Raw genomic sequence first — 23061 nt, forward strand, 5'->3', positions numbered from 1 at the left:
AACTACTAGGCTACTTATTATAAAAGAAAGATTCTGAAGATTGCTGCATTCGCCACTATACATAAGAAAATGCCTGTTTTATTGCTGTAACTTATATCGCAGGCAAGAGGTCATAGTAACTCTCAAAGCAAGTGTGGCCATTTTCAATTTAACATGCACAAACAGTTATTGTAGAAGTTTAGTATAATGAGGCATAATTGGTGTGGGAGACTTTTTCTGTTTGAAGCATACTCATAGCTCTGAAATATGAGGTCTCAAGAAGCAAACAGGAAACTTTACATGAATTATTTTATAAATTACATACAACCCACACGACTGAGATTAAAAAGACGGTAATATAACGTATATGTATAATAGTGCTCACAGTAACTCCTTCAGTAACTATAAGGTTACAAACTTACATCTCTTTGTTCATCAATTTACTTAATTTCTAGCAAAGATGTTAGTTTATTCTTGATTAGAAAAGCAATGTTTTATAATGCTTCTGAGTATGCAAGAAATAGCGTATGTTGCTTTTAGAAAACTGTTTTGAATATATTCAGGATTATTTAATTTTATCTTGGAAATATCAAGACTGATATCATGGAGTTTATATTGAGTAAAGTCTTTGCAATATTTAATTATTTTCATTTTAAATCAGGTATAGCAACCTAAAAAATTTAGTGTTTTTGTTATTGCAACAATCGAAAAAAAAGATGAGCAAAGTAGTAATTTTATTCGTGATGAGCATTTTGCCATTTTATGGCCGATTGCTGTCACTTCTCGCGAAGTGACGTGTTCTTGTGGGGTTGGTCCAGATGGTGATGACGTCAGTGAAAAGGGTTTACCTGGACCTCCTGGCAAGAGGGGTGCAAAGGGTTTGCAAGGAACTAAAGATTTGTATTCTGTTTTTATTTAACCAACTGAAGGGACTTAATGATTTTTTGTCTGTGGTATAAATCACGATAACGTTGTTCAACACTGAAAACATCATGTACCCACATGTATGTATGTTTCTCCTCTCTTGTTCTAGTCAATAGTTAATCTTATTTTGAAGTTCTGCTGTATCTTATTCACATTTTTGTGAATAAGCTAAAGTAAATTCGTTATCTCAGTTGAATTTAATCTGAGTTACAAACGCATGTGCTCAACAATAAATATCATGAATGCGTTTTCATTTGTACATATTTTTGTACTCATTTTAACCAGTAACGAAATAAAGCTTCTTTCATAGATATTAGCGACAACGTTCCCATTACGTTGTAGTTTTCCCATCACACCAATCATCAAAATCCCATCACAATGCTCAGGACAAAATATGATCTGATGCGTTTAAAGACTCAACTTTTATTAAATGGATATGAACAATCTATCTGTAAGCTTTTATTTTTTTGCAGGTGACCGAGGTTTAAAAGGCGAAAAAGGACAAGCCGATAACACCAATGCTGCCTTAGAGAGGCTTCAGAATAAACTACAAGCACTGGAAAATAAATTGGAAAGTACGCTTTGTTTGAAATTTTTTAAAACGTTTATATTTTTCCCATTTAAATATCACATCTTATATTTCACATGTCAATCTTTAGGGAAATTTTTTCCATCGATTCCTCACGAATTTTTTAAGAATTTTTTTCAAAAATTTTTCTAAAAAAATTGATTCATCTTCATGCTTAATATTGAAAGTAAAATAATAATACTAAACGTATGATGCTACTTGCTTTGAATATTATTTTTTGTAAGCTACAATTTAAAAAATAAAACCCTTGTAATCGCTCAAGTATTTCTTTAAAATGTACGCACATACAACATTGGTGCTATAACTGCTGTTTTAAACAACCGCAAAACCGTATTCTACAACAACTGATTTATTTTCTGGGTTTACTTATTTAAAAAAATAATTGTAGAAAAAGACTGTAATGATGTTGCTAAGCAAGGTCATACAACCAATGGAGTTTATACGATTTTGACAAGAGGAAAGTTTATTGTAGTGTACTGCGATTTGGAGTCTGGAGAGGGGAGTTGGCTGGTAAGGGAATTATCAACGTTAGTTAATGTTCAGGCTATTTGTGAAAATGAAGGGATTACAAGTTTGAATAAGACTAATATATCATTTGTCACCTCACCAATTCAAAAATTACTTTTCAAGACTGCAAATTTGAGACATATTTATCATACGCATAACCGTTGTTTGCATATTTTGCAACGCTTCTTTGAAATTATTCATCAATTTTTAGTCGATCGATATTGGGTTTAAAAAAACATTTTCATGTATGCATAAGCTAGCATAAACATCTTGTTAATAAAGTACAAAAATTAATCTGCTTATCTTAGGTGTTTCAAAGACGAAATTCTGGAAAAGTAAACTTTAACTTGGATTGGTTGACATATCAAGCAGGATTTGGAAACAAGTATGGAGAGTTTTGGCTTGGTAAGGAAAAAATGAGGTTTAGATGCTAAAACTTTTGTCTTTACTTTTTCAATTATTCAAGTTATAAATTTGAACTTCACCAATTGAAATTGTTCTCAACAAATATTGTATTACATCTTAATGAAGGAAAATGTGTCAAAGAACAATTCTCAACCAAGTTCACACAAATTCTGGACTAAAACTTCTAATGTAGAAAACGACAAATTGTAGTACTTGAAGCACTAATCGACTAATTGACTTACATCGTACACGGAGTAGTCCAGATTGATTAATCACTTCCACTTATTAGTCATTTTCCAATTATTCAATGATCATGATAATGCCAACGTGAACAAAAATGAATAAACATTACAATTCTCAAAGCTTGCATACCCACTCAAGCATTTAAGTTAGGTCCCAGATAATGAAGTATGTAAATTCATGGTGATACACAGACTTTCTAGAAACGGTTTACCTGTACTTTAAATCTAAATTCCAGCATCAAGATAAATAAATCTACAGCGCATTTTTTTCTTGCTTTTTTCTTTCATTAGGCTTGGATAATCTCCATACCATCATCAGTTCTGGTTCATATAAATTTCGCATTGATCTTGAAGACTGGGAAGGAAACACTGCTTATGCTGAATATAGGTGAATATTTGATTTTTTTAGTTGTCTTATAATTTTTATTAGACAATTTTTAATTGTCTGATATAGCCAACCTCTGTTGCATTTGATCCACATGTGACAACCATCACTAATTTATGTCTTCGACTGTTTTAACTCAGTTTACTTGTCAAAAACCTAGTTTTAAATATTACAATGTTGGCAGCTATTCTGTATAACTTTAAATGGAATATTTGTTTTACAAAATGCCTCAGTTCGTTATTCTATCGAATAACTACATTTGATGAAATGCTAGTATCCTTTGAAACGTAAAATTCCAAAATGTAGTTATGTGGCGCACATCACTTGAACTCGTTTACAATTGTTGCTGCTTCTCGTAGGCCATTACATCTGGTATGATAATGTCGAAGAACTGGAAACATATAATTTGCGATTTCAAGCAAAACTAAATTTTATTATTGCATGGTTAAATTTTTAATAGTAGAATTATACTGTGAAACTTTTATTACTTTTTAAATTAGCACTATAACTGTGGGGGACGCAAGCACAAACTATCGGTTGAATATCGGAAGTTATAGTGGAACTGCAGGTGAGTTGCTCTGCATTTGAGTAGAAGTGTACATCTTTTGCTTGATGAAGAATATGATCACAACCATTTAAAAACATTCATCAAACGAAAACCATACAATTGTTGTTCTCAGACATATTAGTACGGGGGCAGAGATAATTGACCTTGCATCGTTGTATTAATTCTTTTTTACGGTTGATTTTGGTAGCCGAGGGTCTCTATTTACAGAAACTACTTGATGACATGTTGTCACCTTTGAGCAATTTGAGAAATTCAAGATGGCGTCCAGGATGGCCGCCATTACCTATAAATGACCATTCACTTTAGGAAGGTGGTTTTTGTCTGTATACCTAGGTTGTAGGGGTCAAGCTATCCATTATAACTAAGTATTACGTTAATATCGTATTAAATAATGGTAATTTCCAAGATGGCGTCCAAGATGGCCGCCATTACCTATAAATGACCATAACTCCCTACTCATTCGTATTAGGAATGTGATTTCTGTCTCTATATCTAGGTTGTAGGGGTCAAGCTTTCCATTAGAACTAAGTATTATATTAATATTGTATTACATAATGGTAATTTTCAAGATGGCCGCCGTAACACTAAAATATCTTCTATACACTATTCAATCTTGGAAGAAAATATGAAAAGGAAAACGACCACAGGTGTTATATTATAACAAATGTTCTTTAATTGTAAATCTGAATTCTCACAGAAACTACCAAAAGCGTATTACACAATTCATAATTAAACATGGCTAGGCCTACTACTTTGCCAAATAATCTACACTGTTGTGCATTGTGTTGCCCATGTGCATCACAAAGACATGCAACCAGCTATAATGTCTGGTTACAGCAACCCTGATTATTATAGCAGGCGCAAAATATTGTGCATTTCATGTTTGCAAAGTTGCAACTACAGGCACGTGAACTGCATGGAGTAGTACTGTGGCATCCACATTTTATTAGACGTAGTACCATCTGTGGGGCTAGTTCGACTTCATCAGGTAGGGTGACTTGTCGAAGGGACTTGTTTTGATCATCCTTTACCCAACCATGTTCCATTGGGTCCAACTCGGGTGGATTTTGCGACTACCAGTGACTACCATACCAAAGCCTGATAGTGAGCTCTTTTAACATTCTCTTTGAATGCCTCAGTTGTTGGTGGCAAGGTTACAATTTCGGTGTTGATAACCCTTTGCATGTTTGTGACAGCCATACTTTTAACCTTGTCTCTGACATCGTACTACAGTCTGTTTGTCCATAGCACGCGGAAATGAAGGAGGTAGCCTGTTGAATAACAGAATGCCCTGGTGCACCCAACAAGTTATGTGAGTACCCCGATCGAAGTGTTTTGAGTGCAGTAGCCTTTCCAATTTTGAAATAGGAGACGACGGTGTCACAGCCAGAAAGTGCATGTGCCGGGAGTATTCCTTCGACTATCTGATAATGCTTCTGAACAGTTTTTTCCTATATCAAGCACCGCCCTTCCTTTGATGGGGGACTCCATCAATACAACATTCTTGAGATTTGCCATGTGATAATAATGCAGCAACAGACTAACAGTACAAAGACGTCAGTGTCATCAGCAACAACAGATTTTGCTTTCCTCATTTTGCGCAGCACATCTCAAGACCTGTTGGACAATGATGTTATCTGCTTCTTCGTGTGAAGTTGACAGAACTGCCCGTGAGATGACAACTCCACCTTTGCTGATTTCGATTGGCACCGGATCTGCTCCTGGTACCACTAACTTATGATGTTGTGTGTTGTCCTCATGAAACTTCTTATCCTGGATAAAATCATCAACTATCATTTTCATCAGTTGCTTCTTGTATTTGGAAGAGGTTAGTAGAATCTTCTGCGCTGGAAGTTTACTGTTGACTTGCAAATGATGAACCCTACTGACACCAGTCGCCCTAGATTCTCTCGCAACACTCTTCGTGCTGTAATCATAATATCTGTCAAATAAGGCAAACCGGGGCGTGTTGTCACAGGTTTGGGGTTTTTCGATTTGTGCTTTTGCTATATACAATGCAAGTGATTTGGTTATATGATTCGTACGCTGTCCACTTACACTTCCTTTTGCCACTAGTTAAACTTTTTAACCGCAAAAAGATTTCAAGAAAATCAAATTTTTGTAAAAAAAAGTTGTGACAACACGCCCCAGCACGGGGCGTGTTGTCACAAAATAATGCCATTCTTTTTCAAAGACTGTGATGTTAAAACTCCATTTGTCACCTTGGAAAGATAGTAAAAAAAATAACGTTAAAATATCATTTTTAGACAATTTCTTGCAGACGGTAACCAAACGTTAGAAAAATCTTTAAACGTCTGTGGAATGCAACAAGTCAAGCCTCTCTATTCAATTTCACACTGATTAATGTTTTGCTAGTTTTGCAGACAATTTTGAGAGTAGGGTATCGAAAACTGTTGACAGCTAAAAAACTATATTACACAAAAATGTCATTTCATTACTAAACCAAAGATGAATAATTTTTAGGAAAACTCATAAAACTTTAGTTGATTTGAGCCAGTAGCTTTTATGTAATCGGTGAAAATTTTAGATATGGACGGAGCCCGTGCACCCGTCAGTCCGAATAGGGTTAACAAATGTTACAGCAATTCATCACTTCGTGTGTTCAAGCTAAAATTTATTCTGATTTTAAAAGATTTTAATTTCTAAAATTAAAGATAAATCAATAAATGGCGAAAATAATAATCAACAATTTCTGTGTGGGCAAGCAATTCTGCTGTGAAGTATCATGAACCGTTGTGGTTTTAGTCTTGCTATCATTCAAACTTAAAAGTAAATACGTCGACGGAGGGCGTACAAGTGCTTGGAAAAGAATCTATTGGTATCATTGGAAAAAAGGCAGCTATGTGATAAAACAAAAATTAATTTTTATTTAATAATTAATTACTAAAAATTAAAAATAATTTCATTTTGATTTCAAATTAACGATTTTTATTCTTATTATCGAAGGTGATTCATTGATCTACCACAATAATCAGCCATTCAGCACAAAGGACAACGATAATGACAGCAATGGAAGCAATTGTGCTTTGATTTTTCCTAGTGGGTGGTGGTTTCGTTCTTGCATATTTTCAAACTTGAATGGAGAATACATCGATGGAGGGCGTACGAGTGGTCATAAAGGAATCAGTTGGCGTCATTGGAAGGGAGACAGCTATTCGATGAAAAAGGCAGAAATGAAGATTCAATTAATTTGATGCTTCAATAAAAAACTTCATTTTCAGTAAATTCACAAACAAAAGATACGAAATAAATTTGGTTCTATTGTTGATTTGGTTTAGAAACATATTGCTGTCAAGACTTGTAGCCTACTTGCTATCAACATTTGTAGCCTGCTTGCTGTCAACATTTGTAGCCTACTTGCTGTCAATATTTGTAGCGTACTTGCTGTCAACATTTGTAACCTAATTCATGTCAACATTTGTAGCCTACTTGCTGTCAACATTTGTAACTTAATTGCTGTCAACATTTGTAGCCTGTCTTTTCTGTATATATTTGACAACGAAGCTTCCATGTTTTTATGTACTTTTAAGAGTTTTGGTACTTCGTTTTTCCATCACAGAAAACTGTATTTATAAAATATATTACACGATTAAAAAACAGAAAGTATCCCACCAAACTGATAAAACAAAGTATATTATAGAGCTTTTGCCACACAATCATTAGTCTATGAAATCATTAGTCTGTGACAAGTCATAATAAAACACATCACAAATATAAAAGATTGGTCTTCAGTGTGAGGTTCATGTGACTTATCATATTTGTTTATCACAAAGTAATTTTACAACTTTAATATTAGTTACTCTTTTATCACGTGCTTTCTTTGCTTGCTCTGTGATCAAAGGGCCAGTGTTCCAACGATCGTCAAAAAAACTAAACGATTATAATTATTCAAACTAACATTGTAAAATTGTCAAGCGAGCAATCACTTTCGCATGTAAACATGTTCAGAATAAGCATATTAAGTTATGTGTATAAATTGGAAGACAGACATTATGATCGTGATATGTTCAGTATTTCAGTTCAAGCCACACACATCGCAGTTTAGCTTTGTTGTTAGATATAAATAAAATCTGGAAAATCTTGACAGAAGATGTTGTGAGCGTAAAAAATATCTGCACAAAAAATGGAATTGTTTTTGTGGCATCACTGCAAAAGAAACCAACGTCTAGATGAAAAAAATGAAATAAAAATATATTTACTTCACATTGCACATTGGTCTTTTTTTATTTAATTTTCAGATCTTTCCAAAAACGAGTTCACAAAAGATGTCTTGATGTAGATGTAAGCTATTAGTTAGGTTTATACGAGAAGTCAGAAGATATAGCAAGGAGTAATAGGTTGTGTAAAAAAATGTTTTATCTTGATATACAGGATGTAAACCTAAATTTCATTGCAAAAACGTATTGGCCTCAACGATTATTGTTTGTCCGCAGAGCTCAGTAAAACACAACTCTTCAAACGATGAAACGTCAAAATCAAGCAACGGTAGTTCGACCCCCAGGGTGTGTTGTTGAACAACACATGGCGAGAAGTGCAGTTTGGCGGACAAAAATACTGAATTTCTTGTGGTTTTTCTAACTCATGGTTTTTGTTTGTAATTTAGTAAATCTGGGTCAATGAAAAATTTTATTTGCACGCTTTGCAGATGAAAAAACAAAAAACATTTAAGCAGATAACCCATATGCTGGTTGATCTATCTTCACTGTCCCTTTTATGTTCAATGGTAATGCTGTAGCTTTCGTTGAGCTTTATAAATTAAGGCCATTTGAGAAAGTTTATGGTAAATGGTGGATCAGTGTTTTGTTTTTTGCAAAGGGTAATGTGTAACGTAAAGGTATTCCCACACTCAGTTACGAAGTCTCGGGAAATGAAAAGGTAAGGCTCTTATCATACCAAGCTTTTAGCACTGAGAGTAGGGTGGCGAGTTCCGTTCCTTTGCCGGGATAACCTGTAATTGTATATATTTATTAATAACATTTAATAACATTTTTTGTTAATGTTACGACTGAATTTGTATTATAAGAGATCCAGAAACTTGTTTCATCAGATATTTAGTAGCTATGAAGAATCGAACAGTCTTATTGATGTTTATTCCAGTTGGTACTCGGGTATGATTATGAGTTTACCTTTCATTAAACCAATTAGATTTCTTTAACTCGTCATCGATTGCGATTTAACTTTAGAGAGCCAGACTGACATGGAATAGTCAAATAGAAGTCATTTATTGAAGGTGAAAAGGAACAAGCTGATAAAAGCAGTGCTGAAGTTGAGAGGCTGCGGAACAAATTGCTTGACCTGGAAAACAGAATGACAATTTTTGAAAGTTTGAATGAATAGTTATAATAAATTTTGCACTAACACTCTGTAAGCGAAATCCTACAGTCATAAATTCATACCAACTAAGCGACTTCAGTTTGAAAAATATACAAACAGTAGTATACATTCCATTTAGACAATCGTTCATAAACAAAGAAGTGACGTTTCTATTTGAACTAGCTGTTTCAAACAATTTTCTGAAACGTTTTTGTTCTAGTCATGTACTGAAAGAATAACTAAGACTCACTAGCTTTTTCCTTTTTGAATATTTTTAATTGTCTATTCTATTCATCTTACTCTAGAAAAGAATCCACTTCAGCAGAATGACTGCAATGATGTTGCACAGCAGGAACATGTTAAAAATGAGATCTGTAGCCTACCATCTTCGTCAAGACACAAATTATCGAAGTGTACTGTGATTTAGAGTCGGGTGAATAAAACTGGTTTGTGAGTTTATTCTTGGAAACGGTTGTTTGAGCACTCTAGGTGGATTACTGGTATTGCTATAGCACCGTTTTTCAACTGGGAGTACTGGCACCTCTGGCACATCTAAGTGCTGGAATCGATTGAGAAGGTGCTAGAAAGGTGATGAGAAGTGACAAAACCGTGGCAGCATAGCCACATTTCCACAATAAATCAACTTCATAAAAGCAACAAATGGCCTATTGTTGTAGTTGCATATCAACTACAATAATATTAACATCACTAAGGTTGGCTGCCGGACTGTCCAGGACTGTTTATAGAGGTGCTACAGTCAAAAAACGTTACGAAACGCTGAAGTATAGTACAAAAAGTGGTTACTGGGCTTGCTGTTTGATGTGTACGAAAATAAATTTTTCGTATGAGTTAGTGATAACAAGTGGAGAAAGCAAATGATTTACAATGCCTTGAATATAATGAATATAAAACTCAACCAAAATAAATCAGGTCAACGAGGTATTGTCGAAGTAAAAGAAGACTTATTAGTGCCAAAAAATTACGTTACGTTTGCGTTTGAAGCATTTTCACTTGTTAAAAAAGGATGCACACCAATTATTGCAAACAACTCACAATATCAACTAACTTTTTTATGACAAACAACCTCATTTTATTAATTCATTTCCAACACCTATGATTATTATTATTAACATTTTCACTTAAAGTGATGCGTTTAGTGCTCTCAATAACCAAGCATTTACAACGAAAGATAATTATCATGACGTACATAGAAGAAATTGTGCTGTGGATTTTCTTGGAACATGCTGGTATGGAGATTGGTCTAATTCTAACCTAAATAGTCAATATGTCAATGGCGGGCGTGCAAGGCTTGGAAGGGACTGATTTGGTATGAATGGAAAGGAAAAAGATATTCAATGAAGAAGACAAAAATGGAACTTCAACGGATGTGATGCAACAATTGAAGTTAAAACTTCTGGGATACAATGCAACAATTTTATCTTGTTCTTGGGAAAACTACAAACTAATCATGCTTTTGTATATTTGACAATCGCCAAGCTTGCCAGTGATCGTGTTATGTGTTTTTTATACGAAGAGGTAGCGTAGCCAACCAATAGTACCAACATCAAAGACAACGGATACGCTTACAATGATATTAAAATTATGATTTGAGCCCCACAATTAATTCTGTTCGTTGTACGTAGCACAATCAAAAGGAAATAGTATAATACTTTTTCATCTCTTCATTTGAAATTTAATTTAGCTTAAGAGCTTTTTTTATCTGCTTTGGAATACTATTGTTTGAGCAATAAACATGATGGCAATTCCAGTGGTTTTCAATTTTTCCTTGCGATACACTCGAAAATATTTTTGGTCTGGTGACGCATTAAAAATGAACTTTTTCAAACTCATGTATTAACAAGTGTTACTTTGCAACAGCAAAGCACACTGAAGGGATATGATGTGCAAGATTCCTTAGCTGTAATAAAATTGATCAGATCGATCTTATTACAAGTTCCGAGACTGCTACTCACATAATCTTTTGAGATACAATTTTAATCGACATTTCGTTTCAATCACAACCACGACAGAAAATCTTACTTGGCATAAATTAGACAACAAAGAAAGTATTTTGAGCACTGTTTTAGCCAGGGAAACTTTAAAGAGTAGCTACTATTGAGCGTAGCTTGTTGTTAAATGTTGAATTTTTTTAATTCTGCTGCTTTTTAAACAGCTGGCAGGTGAATATTCTATAACAAAATGCTCAAGAAAAGCAACATCATCGTTCAAAAAAACAACAAACTTCTATGATCTGCAAAATGCAACGCACATTCAATAGTCGTGCATGTTGCTTATCTGCCACCTATTAACCCTTTGAGGACCGTTGGTACATATGTGTACCATGAACTTTTTCCACGATTTCTAATCATTTTCTTGTAGTTATCAAAAAGTATTTGTCTCTAATCGTTTCTTAAATAGATAATCTATTTATAAATAAAAAAAAATTGGAAATTGTATTTTGTTTTAGCTTTGCTTTAACTGGTTTTTGTTTGGTGAATTGGTCAGAGTTTGAAGCGGTAAACTTTGAAAGATCAACAAGACAAGTAAAAAATAAAAAAAATATATAATTTTTATTCTACATCAATGTTTAGTGATTAATCTGACTTATCCCATCCGTAAAACCATAAAAAAATTAAAAAACATGTTGCTAGACAATGCTAAACTTTTATGGTGCACATATGTACCAAAGGTCCTGAAGGGTAAATTCTATTAGTCTAATGGAGGGATATAGTGATGTGGGAAAAACTTTAAAATTAAGACTGTTGTTGTGAAATTTTAATATAAATAACACGTAATATTTTAGGAATGTAATTTAGAGCTACATGCAAAGATAAATTTAACTGATAGCATTAATTCCGGTTGAAAAATTTCTATAATTTGGCGCGAATTATGTCAATAAGCCTACTGTACAAGCAATTATGATTTTCGTCGTCGTCGCCGTGTGAGCCTCTGAAAACAGCCCCACCTAACCGAATAACTTTACAGACTTTTTGAAGCTAGTTTTTATTTCGCAGAGTAGCGAAGATCCATGAATGTAGAAGTGTTAGCTGCAGAGTTAGGGTATTCAACAGGTTATAGGAAGTGCTAGTCCAGCCTAGGGCATCTCAAAATCACTTGAACCTTGCATGCAACGGCTATAGGCTAGTCAAGACTAAGCTCAATACCAGTAAAGTTTGTCTCCAAAGCAATACTATTAGGTTTTTTAAAATACAGCTTAGAAATATCAACTTTTCAACAAAGTTTGAATGCATTTTTTCAAAATTTGGGGTAAAAACATGCTCAGAACGCACCAAGTTTAATGTGATATTTCAAATTTTTCTGGGAGGAGATCCCCCAGACCCTCCGCGAAGTCGTTCGCCTTCGGCGAATTCAGCGGCAGACTTCGCCCCCCCCCCCTCCAACCATTCATTGCAGCCCCACTGCTCACAAACATCACCAGCCGCCACTGTGTAAAACCATGCTAGCAATGATACTAAACACATTACCCTTAAGGACCAATGGTACACATATGTACCACAGCGTAACTTCTATTTGAAACAAAAAAATTTTAATTTTTTTTCAAATACCTCTTTAAAGTGATAAACTTGTAGTAAAAATCATCAATATTTCAATAAAACATGTCTCAAAAGTTTATGGTCCTCAAAGGGTTAAGGAAAAGAAGGAAATATTATTCCTGCATCTAAATCAGGGGTGGGGAACCTGCGGCCCGCGGGCCGAATGCGGCCCGCGTGACTGTTCCATGTGGCCCGCGTCAAAATTTCTTTACCCAAAATATATTGAAACAACAGCTCAAAAAAGAGTAGGCTCTGCATTCTCGGTATATTGCGAATGGGCTTCTATGACTAGTTAATCCATCATAGAAGATTAAGAGTTGCAATTAAGAGTTGAGTTACAATTAAGAGTTGCAACATCTTCCGTGTCAGCAGACATCACATGACTCACCAAAAATAAAAACCTTCAGCCATCCCACTAGCTGTGAAAGTGAAATAAATCATTGTCTATTAACTGTCTTCGTTGCATTTTTTATCTGTAAATAAAATTTCGAAATTTTGAGTGGCCCGCCTGTGTTATTTCTCATTTTATGTGGCCCGCAATACTAAAAAGGTTCCCCACCCCTGATCTAAATCGTCAAATTGTTTCAAAGTGACGTCATTTAACACAGCTCTTCTATTTTTTCTTTAATATCAGTTAATAATATTGGACGCCACATAAAATTTGAAACGACGCACAAGGGCGTTGCGACGTACAGTATGAGAATCACCGGATTAAACTATTAAAAGGGTTTTGTATTTAGCTACACAGCCCGTACTTTAATTGATAACAACTGTCCATTAGGTCTACTAAGTCAATTGTGCATAGGCTACTGTGCATTGACGACGCGTTGGGAATGCTTAAAACAAAGTTAACCAACAATTAATAAGTCATATTACAACATTGTAATTTCGTTGTGACTAGTCGTGCGGGGACTTGTGCAGTGGAAACCATTTTTACAAACTTTATGCTAAAAAGTCTAATTACAGTTGATAACGGTTCAACTATGCATCAGCTTTAAAAAATATTTTAGCGGTTTTCCACCGGTTTAGGTTTAAATCGTGTTAACACATTTACTTCATTCCAGTTTGAGGTTTAGCAAGCGCGCTAACATAGACTACGGTTCGCTCCAAGTCCCGTTTAGACATTATCCAGCTTAATGCATTTTTTCAACCTCATTCCGCAAGTAACTCTGCGTCACGTCAGCTGAATAAATCTCACTGGAGTGGGTGTGGTTCAGTTTAAGACTTTGACGTTAGAAGTCGATTTGAAATTACAAGATTACAAGTAAATAACTGCGCTTAAAAGCGGCCATGAATCGAGAGGCGTTTGATTTTGGTTCGCTTTTATGTCTTTGTCTTCAATGGTTCACTTTCGATTCGACACTCCATCTATGCTCTTTTGATAAGACTGTAGTCTATTTGCTTGGTTGGTTTTGAATCTTTATCCTCGGACTGACAAAGCCTTGATAGCTGATTGTAGTTTCGTATACTTCTAGAGCAGTGGTTCCCAATCTGGGGGTCGCGACCCCCAAGGGGGTGGCAGAGCATTTTATAGGGGGTCGCGAAGCTGTTGCTCAATGCTCATGCAACAACAAAAGTGAATGTAAATAGGACGAGGTACCGGTCCGCTGGCCATTTCATTCGGATTGCTTGTAGCACAACATTATTGCATCAGTATGCGTCCACTGTGATGTAATAAGCGTGACCGTAGGTCCTACAGTCCGAATCATCTTAGCGCTGAAACCATCAAAATTGAAACGCCATTTAGAAACCAAACACCCTCAACATGCTAAAAAGGATGCAGCATTCTTTAAACTCCATGAAGCTGGTCTCAAGCGGCAACGGCTTGACGCTACTGGAAACTTTCATCAGGCAAATGTGGCTGTAATTCAGGCGTCCTATGAAGTCGCACTGGAAATTGCCAAAGGAAAGAAACCTCACACTATTGGGGACACACTTGTGAAGCCATGCTTGTTAATAACGGTAAAGCTGGTTCTCGGGGATGCAAGTGCGGCGAAAGTTAAACATTTTTAGTGCTGCCTTTTGTTGTATTAATTGTTAATAGTATACTTGCATAATGCATTTACGAAAGAACATAAGTGGGGGTCGCAGTATCTACGAAAATTTTTAAAGGGGGTCACCAAGACAAAAAGGTTGGGAACCACTGTTCTAGAGGCTTTTGACGCAGGGCCGGTTACTGGGATTGAAGTCGGCTGCATAGCCAAGTGGTGAGAGCACTGGAACGGCAATCAAAAGAGCGACGGTTCGACATCGCTCATGAGCATGAGCCTGTGTCTTTAGCAGAACACTTAAAAGGCATGCTTGAAGGTGGACATGTAGATTAGCTTCCTTGCTTTCCCGTCCACTTAATTTAAATCTTCAACCACCAGGTGTAAGCCTGGATATGACAAAAAAACAAACCGAGATTGACAGAGTGAAGATTACCGATTGTTGAAGTGTTGTTTCCGCGGCATTATTCCATCCATTAGATGCCGCTGAATGGAGAGCAGTCCTTAACATGCGTTGCTCAAGCGCACACCCCGAGAGTTGCCACTTGGTTTTGAAGCTTTTTCGTTCACGAAGTCACTCGCTAACCAGTTAAGATATCGGGGCGGACCTCAGTATTGGGTTATTTGCCACATTGCAATACATTGAAATGCGTTGCTCAAGTGCACACCTCATTTGCCACATTACAACACAGTACATAACTTGCCGGTAAAGCCTTTTCCGAAATGAAAATAAACCCTCAAATAAAGCAAAATTGTCTCGTTTATAAACAAATGTTTGAAATCCCGCCATTTAACCCTTTGAAGGTTGGGGGGGGCTGTCAATTCAACTTTTTTGTATCAACAGTTGTATCTCTAAAACCACTGAGGCTGCAACTACGAGATTTCTTGACTTTTCCTAACTTTTATTCACCTCTATTGAGCTGAAATTTTGAGCGAATAAAGGTTATAAATTGAGAGATATAAGGCATTTCTCAGCACATCCTCTGAATTATTTCATATTCTATTGTTCAAAGTTTTCCCACCAGCTGGATGAAAGTAACTAATTTGGCCCTCCTAACTGTTTCACAGCGTGAAGGGAATTGGCTGTATGTAAAATTATATAAAAAAAATTTAATCACAACATTGCAATGCATGTTCTTCATTACTTTACCAAAAAATAATGTGTAAATGCACGCTACAATTACAGTCATAAGTCACCTCAACATTTCAGCGTATATGAGCAGTTCTAAAATTCACATAGTTTTAATTTTCGGATATGCTCAGCATGAATAATTTTAAAAAGTGAATCCCAAATTTTGAAACCGTGCCTTAAAAAATAATAAAGATATCACTCCTAAAGCATAAGAAGAATCGACAGCCCCTCCCCAAACTGAGCAAGAATTCAGGAGCCCAACCATCTAAGGGTTAAATAAAATAAATTCCTGAATCAGGATTAAAAAAAAAAAACGGATTTAAAATTTCTGGATTTCCAGGGCTCTCAGTCCATTAGTTTTTCTTGTAGTATAATATCACGTAGGTGAGATTCCCACTCAGGTCGGTAAAGTCCACAATTCCCATCAAGTTAGAAGTTCGATTCCCTCTTAAGACACATGGATAATGGATATCCAGCACTGATGGTCACAAACAAAGGTGAAACTCGACTATGGCATCTTCCATTTTTGTTCGATCGGGGTCTTAATGACTTAACAAATCCTCACATCCCTTAATTAATCTGATATCACGTCAGTTCCTCTTAGTAATTTTTATCGATGAGCCTATGTTTAGGACTTGGAGCTGTTACTCTATCAGCCTCCGCCTTAATCCGGCCCTGTACATCAATATCTAGGGTAGATTTTAGCAACTTGTTTTAATTTTTTATACCTTCAAACAGTTTCCTATAAACAAACTACACTTATTTTGAGTTATGTTCATGAGTTTTATAATGTAACTTTTTTTGCATTTTTTAACTGCAACATTTGTAAGAATTGTGCACAAACGAAAAGCAACGAAAAAAATGTTTTGTTTTGAATTTTACAAAATCAAGTTGGGAAAATTACACTAGGATCATCTGCTTGAGCTATGCAAGACTTAATAGCAATCGCAGAAATGTTCCAATCAAATATTTTTCCAGTCGTTTTTCAACGCAAAACGTTCAGATACATTAAAAGTGTACGCGGATAAACCAAATGAACAAAGTGGCTACTGCGGCTTGAAATGCTCGTGCACAAATGCAACATTTTACCAAAACATTCCTTAAAAATAGGTGCAATTTTCTAATTTTTTACCGCAACAAAACTCGACAACCAGTTGATGTTATCACGATCTTTATCAACACAAGCTTAGACAACACTTGAACTCAATTTGGTTAATACTTGAAAAAGAATAAGTGGCTGTTCGGGTTGACTATATTTCAGAATAACAGCACTTAAATCAAACAACATGTCCGCATCATATCACGAAATTGTGCTGACAGTTTTAACCAAAGCTTTTAAGATACTTGATCCTTACTATTAGAATATAACACTTTAACTGATATTTCAAAACCCAAGCAAAATCTAATTTTATGCAAGAAGCTACTAATACATCCGTTATAAATAATAGGGCTAAGCAGTTTAACCCAATCAAATGTCCTTGATAGCAATCAAGATACTTCCACTGCTCTCTCTCAACAAACTATAGTATCTAGTCCTGTTAGGCCTAATTTTTTGTAATTGCGATGCTTCTTTAAGTAAAACCTACCAGCTAACTGCTCAACCAGAAAACAGCAAAATTGCGTTATTGCATGCAACTGTTTATATACTCCAAAAGAAATTTCAGCAAATATATACAACCAATTGTTCCTCAGTATTTAAACCAATGGGTTACGCAATTTTTAAAAGGCTTTGAATACGACTGTTTTCATGCAGTGACATACAGTCCACGTTTAAAGTAACAACGATTTTATATTAAAACATCAATTTTCACTAAACGTTACACAAGCCATTCCTTTTGCATGAATTGACACGAATTAAATGAATTCACCTGAATTACTGTTATAGATTATGTTTTATTTAGGCATAAGCACAATGCAACCAAAGTTGGATTCAGAATTTTGGAGAACTTAATGAAGTAGCCAATAATGGTAATGAAGTATGCTCTCTTTTGCTTGTGGATATAGAGTGTAGCCTTCTTATCTTACTTAAAGGTTTATCAAACTCTAAAGGCCGTGCTTACAGTATATCATAATTCATAATGTACTTAAACTGCTGATTGATTTGACAGCGAGTGGTATAAAACAAGGGTGTGCCAACTAGCCACACTGTCCAGCTAAATACTTATAACCGGATGAACCGGGGGCCACACTTTGTCAGAAAATATTGTGACGTCATATGTTCATCGCGATAAATGTTCATGCAGCCACCTCAAGCTTTCCATTCATTCAGTCCAGGGAGGTAAGCCAATTAGGCTACCTCCCTGGACTGCCAATCAGCAGGAAAAATGGCTGCATTGAATCCACATTCATCAACTCTATAAAAAGACAAAACTCGATTGTTTTTGAAGCGAAAATCAAAACTGTCGCGGCTTAAATAGCCGAATGACCCAAACTATATTTGCAAGAGATATTTTAGTGGATCAAGGTTTCCACAACTTTGATGTAGAAAATATATCGTTGTATGATGGTAATGCAATGTTGCGTGATAGTAATGCAAAGTCGATCGTTAATTAATGTTACAATGATAATATGCATATCAATGACCCTGCGGTACGGCGTCGTTGATGATTTTAAAGCCGTTTGCGCTCCACCAAAAATGCTTTTTGCGCCAGATGGATCACAAAGTCTAAAATTAGAAAAACGCTAAAAGAAAATTTTAAATCCATTTTTTCCACAGGTTTGAGGAGACTAACAAAGTTGTTCTTTAAACTGAATCAAATCCGCTGGATCTTCATTTCTGCCTTTTTCATCGAATAGCTGCTTCCCTTCCAACGACGCCAATTGATTCCTTTATGATTACTCGTACGCCCTCCATCGATGTATTCTCCATTCAAGTTTGAAGTTAAGCAAGAATGAAACCACCACGCACCACGACGATAATTCACAGCACAATTGCTGCTCGTCAACGCGTCATTATCGTTGTCTTTTGTGGTGAATGGCTGATTATTGTGGTAGGCCAATGAATCACCTTCAATAACAAGAATAAAATGACTTTTCTTACGCAAACAACTTGACTTATCAGTAAATATTCAGTTCATGCTTAAAAGACTTCAACTGCTATAACCTGTTTGAAAATATTTGAATTATTATTGAGAGAGATTAAATTTCGTTTTTAACATCATTTTTGTAAATACTGATTGTGTATTGTATGCAATTTTAATAGTACCCGGTCTGTGACCAAAAAGCGTTTTTTCCATAAGCATTCCATCGTAAATATGGACAAATGACTTTTAACGATTAATTGGCACGGGGCTAAGACAGCCCGTGACGTGCTTTCCGTGCTACGAAAACACCTCGTATTGAGATAGGGTTAATAAAGTTTCAAATTTTAGAAATAGATTAAGCTTGAAAGTTGGATGGATTGTTTTATATACTTTGCTTAATTATTCACGCAATCGTTTTGTGTTTACTTAATAATTTTTATAATAATCCCCTGATTAGCTGAAATGACATATGTTTAGGACAATAAGCTCCTTTCGAAAATATTCATTTTCTACATTTATCAAGTGTATTACGTTTGATAGTGTGTATGTTTGTATCATAGCTGATGCGGCTTGTGATGAACTAGATGCTCAGTTCGTAATTATTGTAGATAGGTAAGCTACCACTTCATTTGATAGTAAGCAAAATAGATCTTAGTAAAAAAAAATTTGAAATCGAAAGACATTTTTTTAAGGTGGCGCCAAGATCTAAATTTTAAAAATTTATTTTATGAAAGTAGCTAGGCTTACACCCTTTCTAAAGTAGAAGAAAAATTTTCAAATAATTAATGAAAACATCTGCACCCTCTATATGTGATGTTGATGTCCGTCCTTCGTTTCCGAAGATGGAATGGATAATGTGATTTTATTCGATTGTTCAAAGACAAATGAATGATTTGCTAAAAAACGGTCCTTGTAGTTATTTGGGTTTAATTTAGATACAATCCAACTTTTGTCAAATGAAAACTTGTTTCTGTTCAAAACGATTAGTTCAAACAACCCCTAACCTACCTGCTGTTCCATTATAACTTCCAATATTCAATCGATAATTGGATGTGGCGTCTCCTACAGTCATTGTGCTGAGAAATATTTATCGTCGGATAAATCGTTAATAGTTGGGTTATATAATGAAAAAAAAAACATGTATCACAAGATACGTTTCAATTGCGTTGAAATGGTAGAGCATAGAAACAATACGTACACCAGCAGCCGGTCCACAAACTCAACTAACTTATAGGCGCCTAAACGAAACTTAATTGAATTGTTCGATGCATAAAATTTGTTAGCGATTGTTTGGTTGGTAATTATTTGGTAAACCTTAATGCCAGATTTTCAAAACAGATCGCAATATGTTTATTTAATAATTATTTTTATTTATTTTTTATTTTTTTCATTGATTTCATTTGAAACAGCTGGGCTATACATTGAACAAACAATATGTAATGAAAAATTAAATACTCACTGGTTACAAGAGTAGGTGCTTACTGCCTTCCTACAATCCCTTCTCTGTCTGCCTCAACCATACTTGCAATTGTTTCTTGTTGTTTTTTGATTTATTGAGTCAGCGAGTTGGGATAAAAACCTGATTTTGTATAAACTTATAATGGCTTTAACAACGATCACTTAAATCCGTGGTACACATTGGCATTTCTCTAGCTTGCTATTTCAATAATGAAATGAAACTCAACACAATGGCAAATAGTCTCCAGAAACCACAGCTCCAGGCTTTAACATCTTATCTAACAAATAGAATGCAAAGTACAAAAATTAACGCTAAGAATTCTAATTTCAATGTTGTTAAATGTGGTGTCCCACAGGGGTCAATCCTTGGTCCCTTGTTTTTTCTTCTTTATGTGAATGATCTTCCAAATGCATCTTCTTTTTCAACTACACTTTTTGCTGATGACTCAAACTTTCATATGTCAGATAAATGCCTGTCATCTCTCCAAAAAAATGTCAATAGAGAAATAGGAAAAATTGATGTGTGGATGAAATCCAATAAACTTTCATTAAATTATAGTAAAACTACTTATATGATCCTCTGCAACAAAAAAAGTGCAGCAGAAAATTTTAGTCTGTCCATCAGTGGCCAATCCATCGAAAGGAAGAAATGTATAAACTATCTAGGTGTAACTTTGGATGAGCGATTGACATTGGATAGTCATATTATTAATCTTAGAAAGCAGCTTGCAAAGGTCTGCGGCATAGCATTTAAGCTGAGATACATTGCCCCTTTAACAATATTACAAACTTTATATTATGCTTTGTTTCAATCCAAGATCCAATACTCGATTATAAATTGGGGAAGAGCAAACTCTACATTGCTTGCTCCACTACAAGTGTTACAAAACAAGTTCATTCGATCCTGCTTATTTTTGCCGAGGTCAACAAATACAACTGTTCTTTATCACCAATTTAATGTGCTCAGAATTGACGATATTATTAAATTAGAAACTGCAAAATTTATGTACAAACATGTGCACAAAATGCTGCCCAGTGCCTTTGCTAGCTGCTTTATTTTTGTAAACGAAATTCACCATCATAAAACCCGTCAGAACCAAAAAAATGATTTATATTTGCCTTATAAAACGTCAAACTCTGGTAAGAAGATGCTATGTTTTAATGGAGTGAAACTATGGAATCAAGTACCAAAAGAAATAAAAGAAAAGTCTTATAATGTTTTTAAATTTAAATATAAATGTTTATTGAAGAATTTGTACAATGATCACTCCTGAAACGTATCATCCGCTTATTTCTCTACACAGTTTTTTATGTTGCCCTGTGTTATTCCATTGTTAATGTATTATGTAAAGTGCTGGTCCTATTGTGCTATATTCTATATGTGTGTTAATGTTCTTAATTTTGGGTCTTTTGTTTAAATGTTTGGGTGGCAGCTGACTTTGGTGACCTTTTGGTCTTTCGCTACCATCCTTGTTGTGCGAATTATTTGTGTTTATTGTGTTTTTGTGTTTTTGCTTTTTGTGTCTTTCTTTTTCGCCAACAAAACAAAAAATAAACTGAACTGAGCTGAACAGGCACGCGGTAAAGGCGACAATCAGAGATTAAACGTATTGGTCATCAGGCGGGCCACGTGACGTAGAACAGTGAAAGAACGCAAATTCAACGTTGCTTAATTCATCCAGCCAAGTTACAAAATTCATCACAATTATAATCGAGAGGGCAATTGACCCGCCGGAACATTGCGGCCCCTAATTATGGCACATAATTAAATAAAAAGTTGAAGTAGAAGGGTCGATTCCCGAAATGCAATACACAGAAAGTATGTACATCAAAGCTACACAGAAACGGTGACTATCCTTTTATAGCAGTGCAAAGCATTGGGATACCCTGGCCACAATGGCCTGGTGAATACTTACACGATTAACGATTACATCATTTGCATGAAACACACAAAAGCAAACAAATCAAATGCATTACACAGTAACTAACTAGCTACTTATGATGACGCAAATCACTGAGATCGCTGTAGAGCATACGTTACTAGGACATGTTGTTGAGTTACGCATATTGGGGCCCTGCGGATGACACATTTTGCGCGGTACATATTTACAATACACTACAAATTTAAATAAAAGGCAAGGGTGGTACAGATGCCTCCACGACACCCGCTAACAACAGACCAAGGCGGGGCCGAGTCCAGAACGCAGTCAAGCATTCCCCACAGGAGCAACGCACGATATATCCCTTAGGACCAGATCCACTTTGACCTCACCCGATGTCTCATCCACCACTGAAACTGCCACCCTGACGCGCCTGACAATCGGTTTTCCTTTCCTAATTTGGGGGATGATCTCATGGACTCTCCCCAGACGGTACCTCCCTCTCTTAGTTATATCTTCTGGAGAACCAACCACAACTAATTGGCCAGGCTGTAGGTTTTCCCCCAAACTGGCCCACTTTTTTCTACCCTGCAGGAAAGGTAAATAGAAAGAGATCCATTTCTCCCAAAAACTGTGAGATAGAGCCAGGTTATACCTATAGTCTCTCCGTAACTCATCTCGGTTATGAGGATTTCCTACTGATGAAAATGGGCTCAAGAATGGGTTAAGGAGTGCGGCTGGGGTGATAACAGTAGAATCCTTAGGGTCATCACAGACAGGGACTAAAGGTCTTTCGTTGACTATTCTTGTGGCACTACCCGTAAATGTAAGAAGTTCAACAAAGTTGGGTTTCCGTGATGAGTTCCCAATAACGTGGGAAAAGGCAATTTTGAATTGCTTGACCATTGCTTCCCAGGCCCCTCCCTGGGCCGGGGCATACGGAGGAATGAACTCCCAGTTAATTCCCTTTTTTCGCAAAGAAGTTTGAATTTCAGAAGACTCAAAAATTTCTGGTAGTCTTTTAGCTGCCGCTTGAAATGTGGTCCCGTTATCTGAGTACATGTTACGTACGCAAGTCTACAAATCTGGTAAA

At 35.7% G+C, this 23061-nt stretch overlaps 2 protein-coding genes and 1 pseudogene across 2 annotated transcripts; 1 reads left to right on the forward strand and 2 right to left on the reverse strand.

The window, feature by feature from the left end:
• The first annotated feature begins 741 nt into the window (after positions 1-741).
• On the forward strand, positions 742-6814 carry LOC145771136 (ryncolin-2-like). Its single transcript, XM_082582875.1, has 7 exons — positions 742-787; positions 1377-1478; positions 1881-2002; positions 2308-2404; positions 2938-3034; positions 3532-3599; positions 6567-6814. Exons 1-7 carry the CDS (start codon positions 742-744, stop codon positions 6812-6814), a joined length of 780 nt encoding a protein of 259 aa, XP_082439001.1.
• An 11546-nt stretch (positions 6815-18360) lies between these two features.
• LOC145771137 (techylectin-5B pseudogene) lies at positions 18361-19702 on the reverse strand (annotated as a pseudogene).
• A 2593-nt stretch (positions 19703-22295) lies between these two features.
• On the reverse strand, positions 22296-23030 carry LOC145771138 (uncharacterized). Its single transcript, XM_082582876.1, has one exon. The coding sequence runs from the start codon at positions 23028-23030 to the stop codon at positions 22296-22298; it is 735 nt and encodes a 244-aa protein (XP_082439002.1).
• Positions 23031-23061: the final 31 nt, after the last annotated feature.

Source organism: Aplidium turbinatum, chromosome 5, assembly GCF_918807975.1.
Source record: "Aplidium turbinatum chromosome 5, kaAplTurb1.1, whole genome shotgun sequence".
NCBI classification, from domain to species: Eukaryota; Metazoa; Chordata; class Ascidiacea; order Aplousobranchia; family Polyclinidae; genus Aplidium; species Aplidium turbinatum.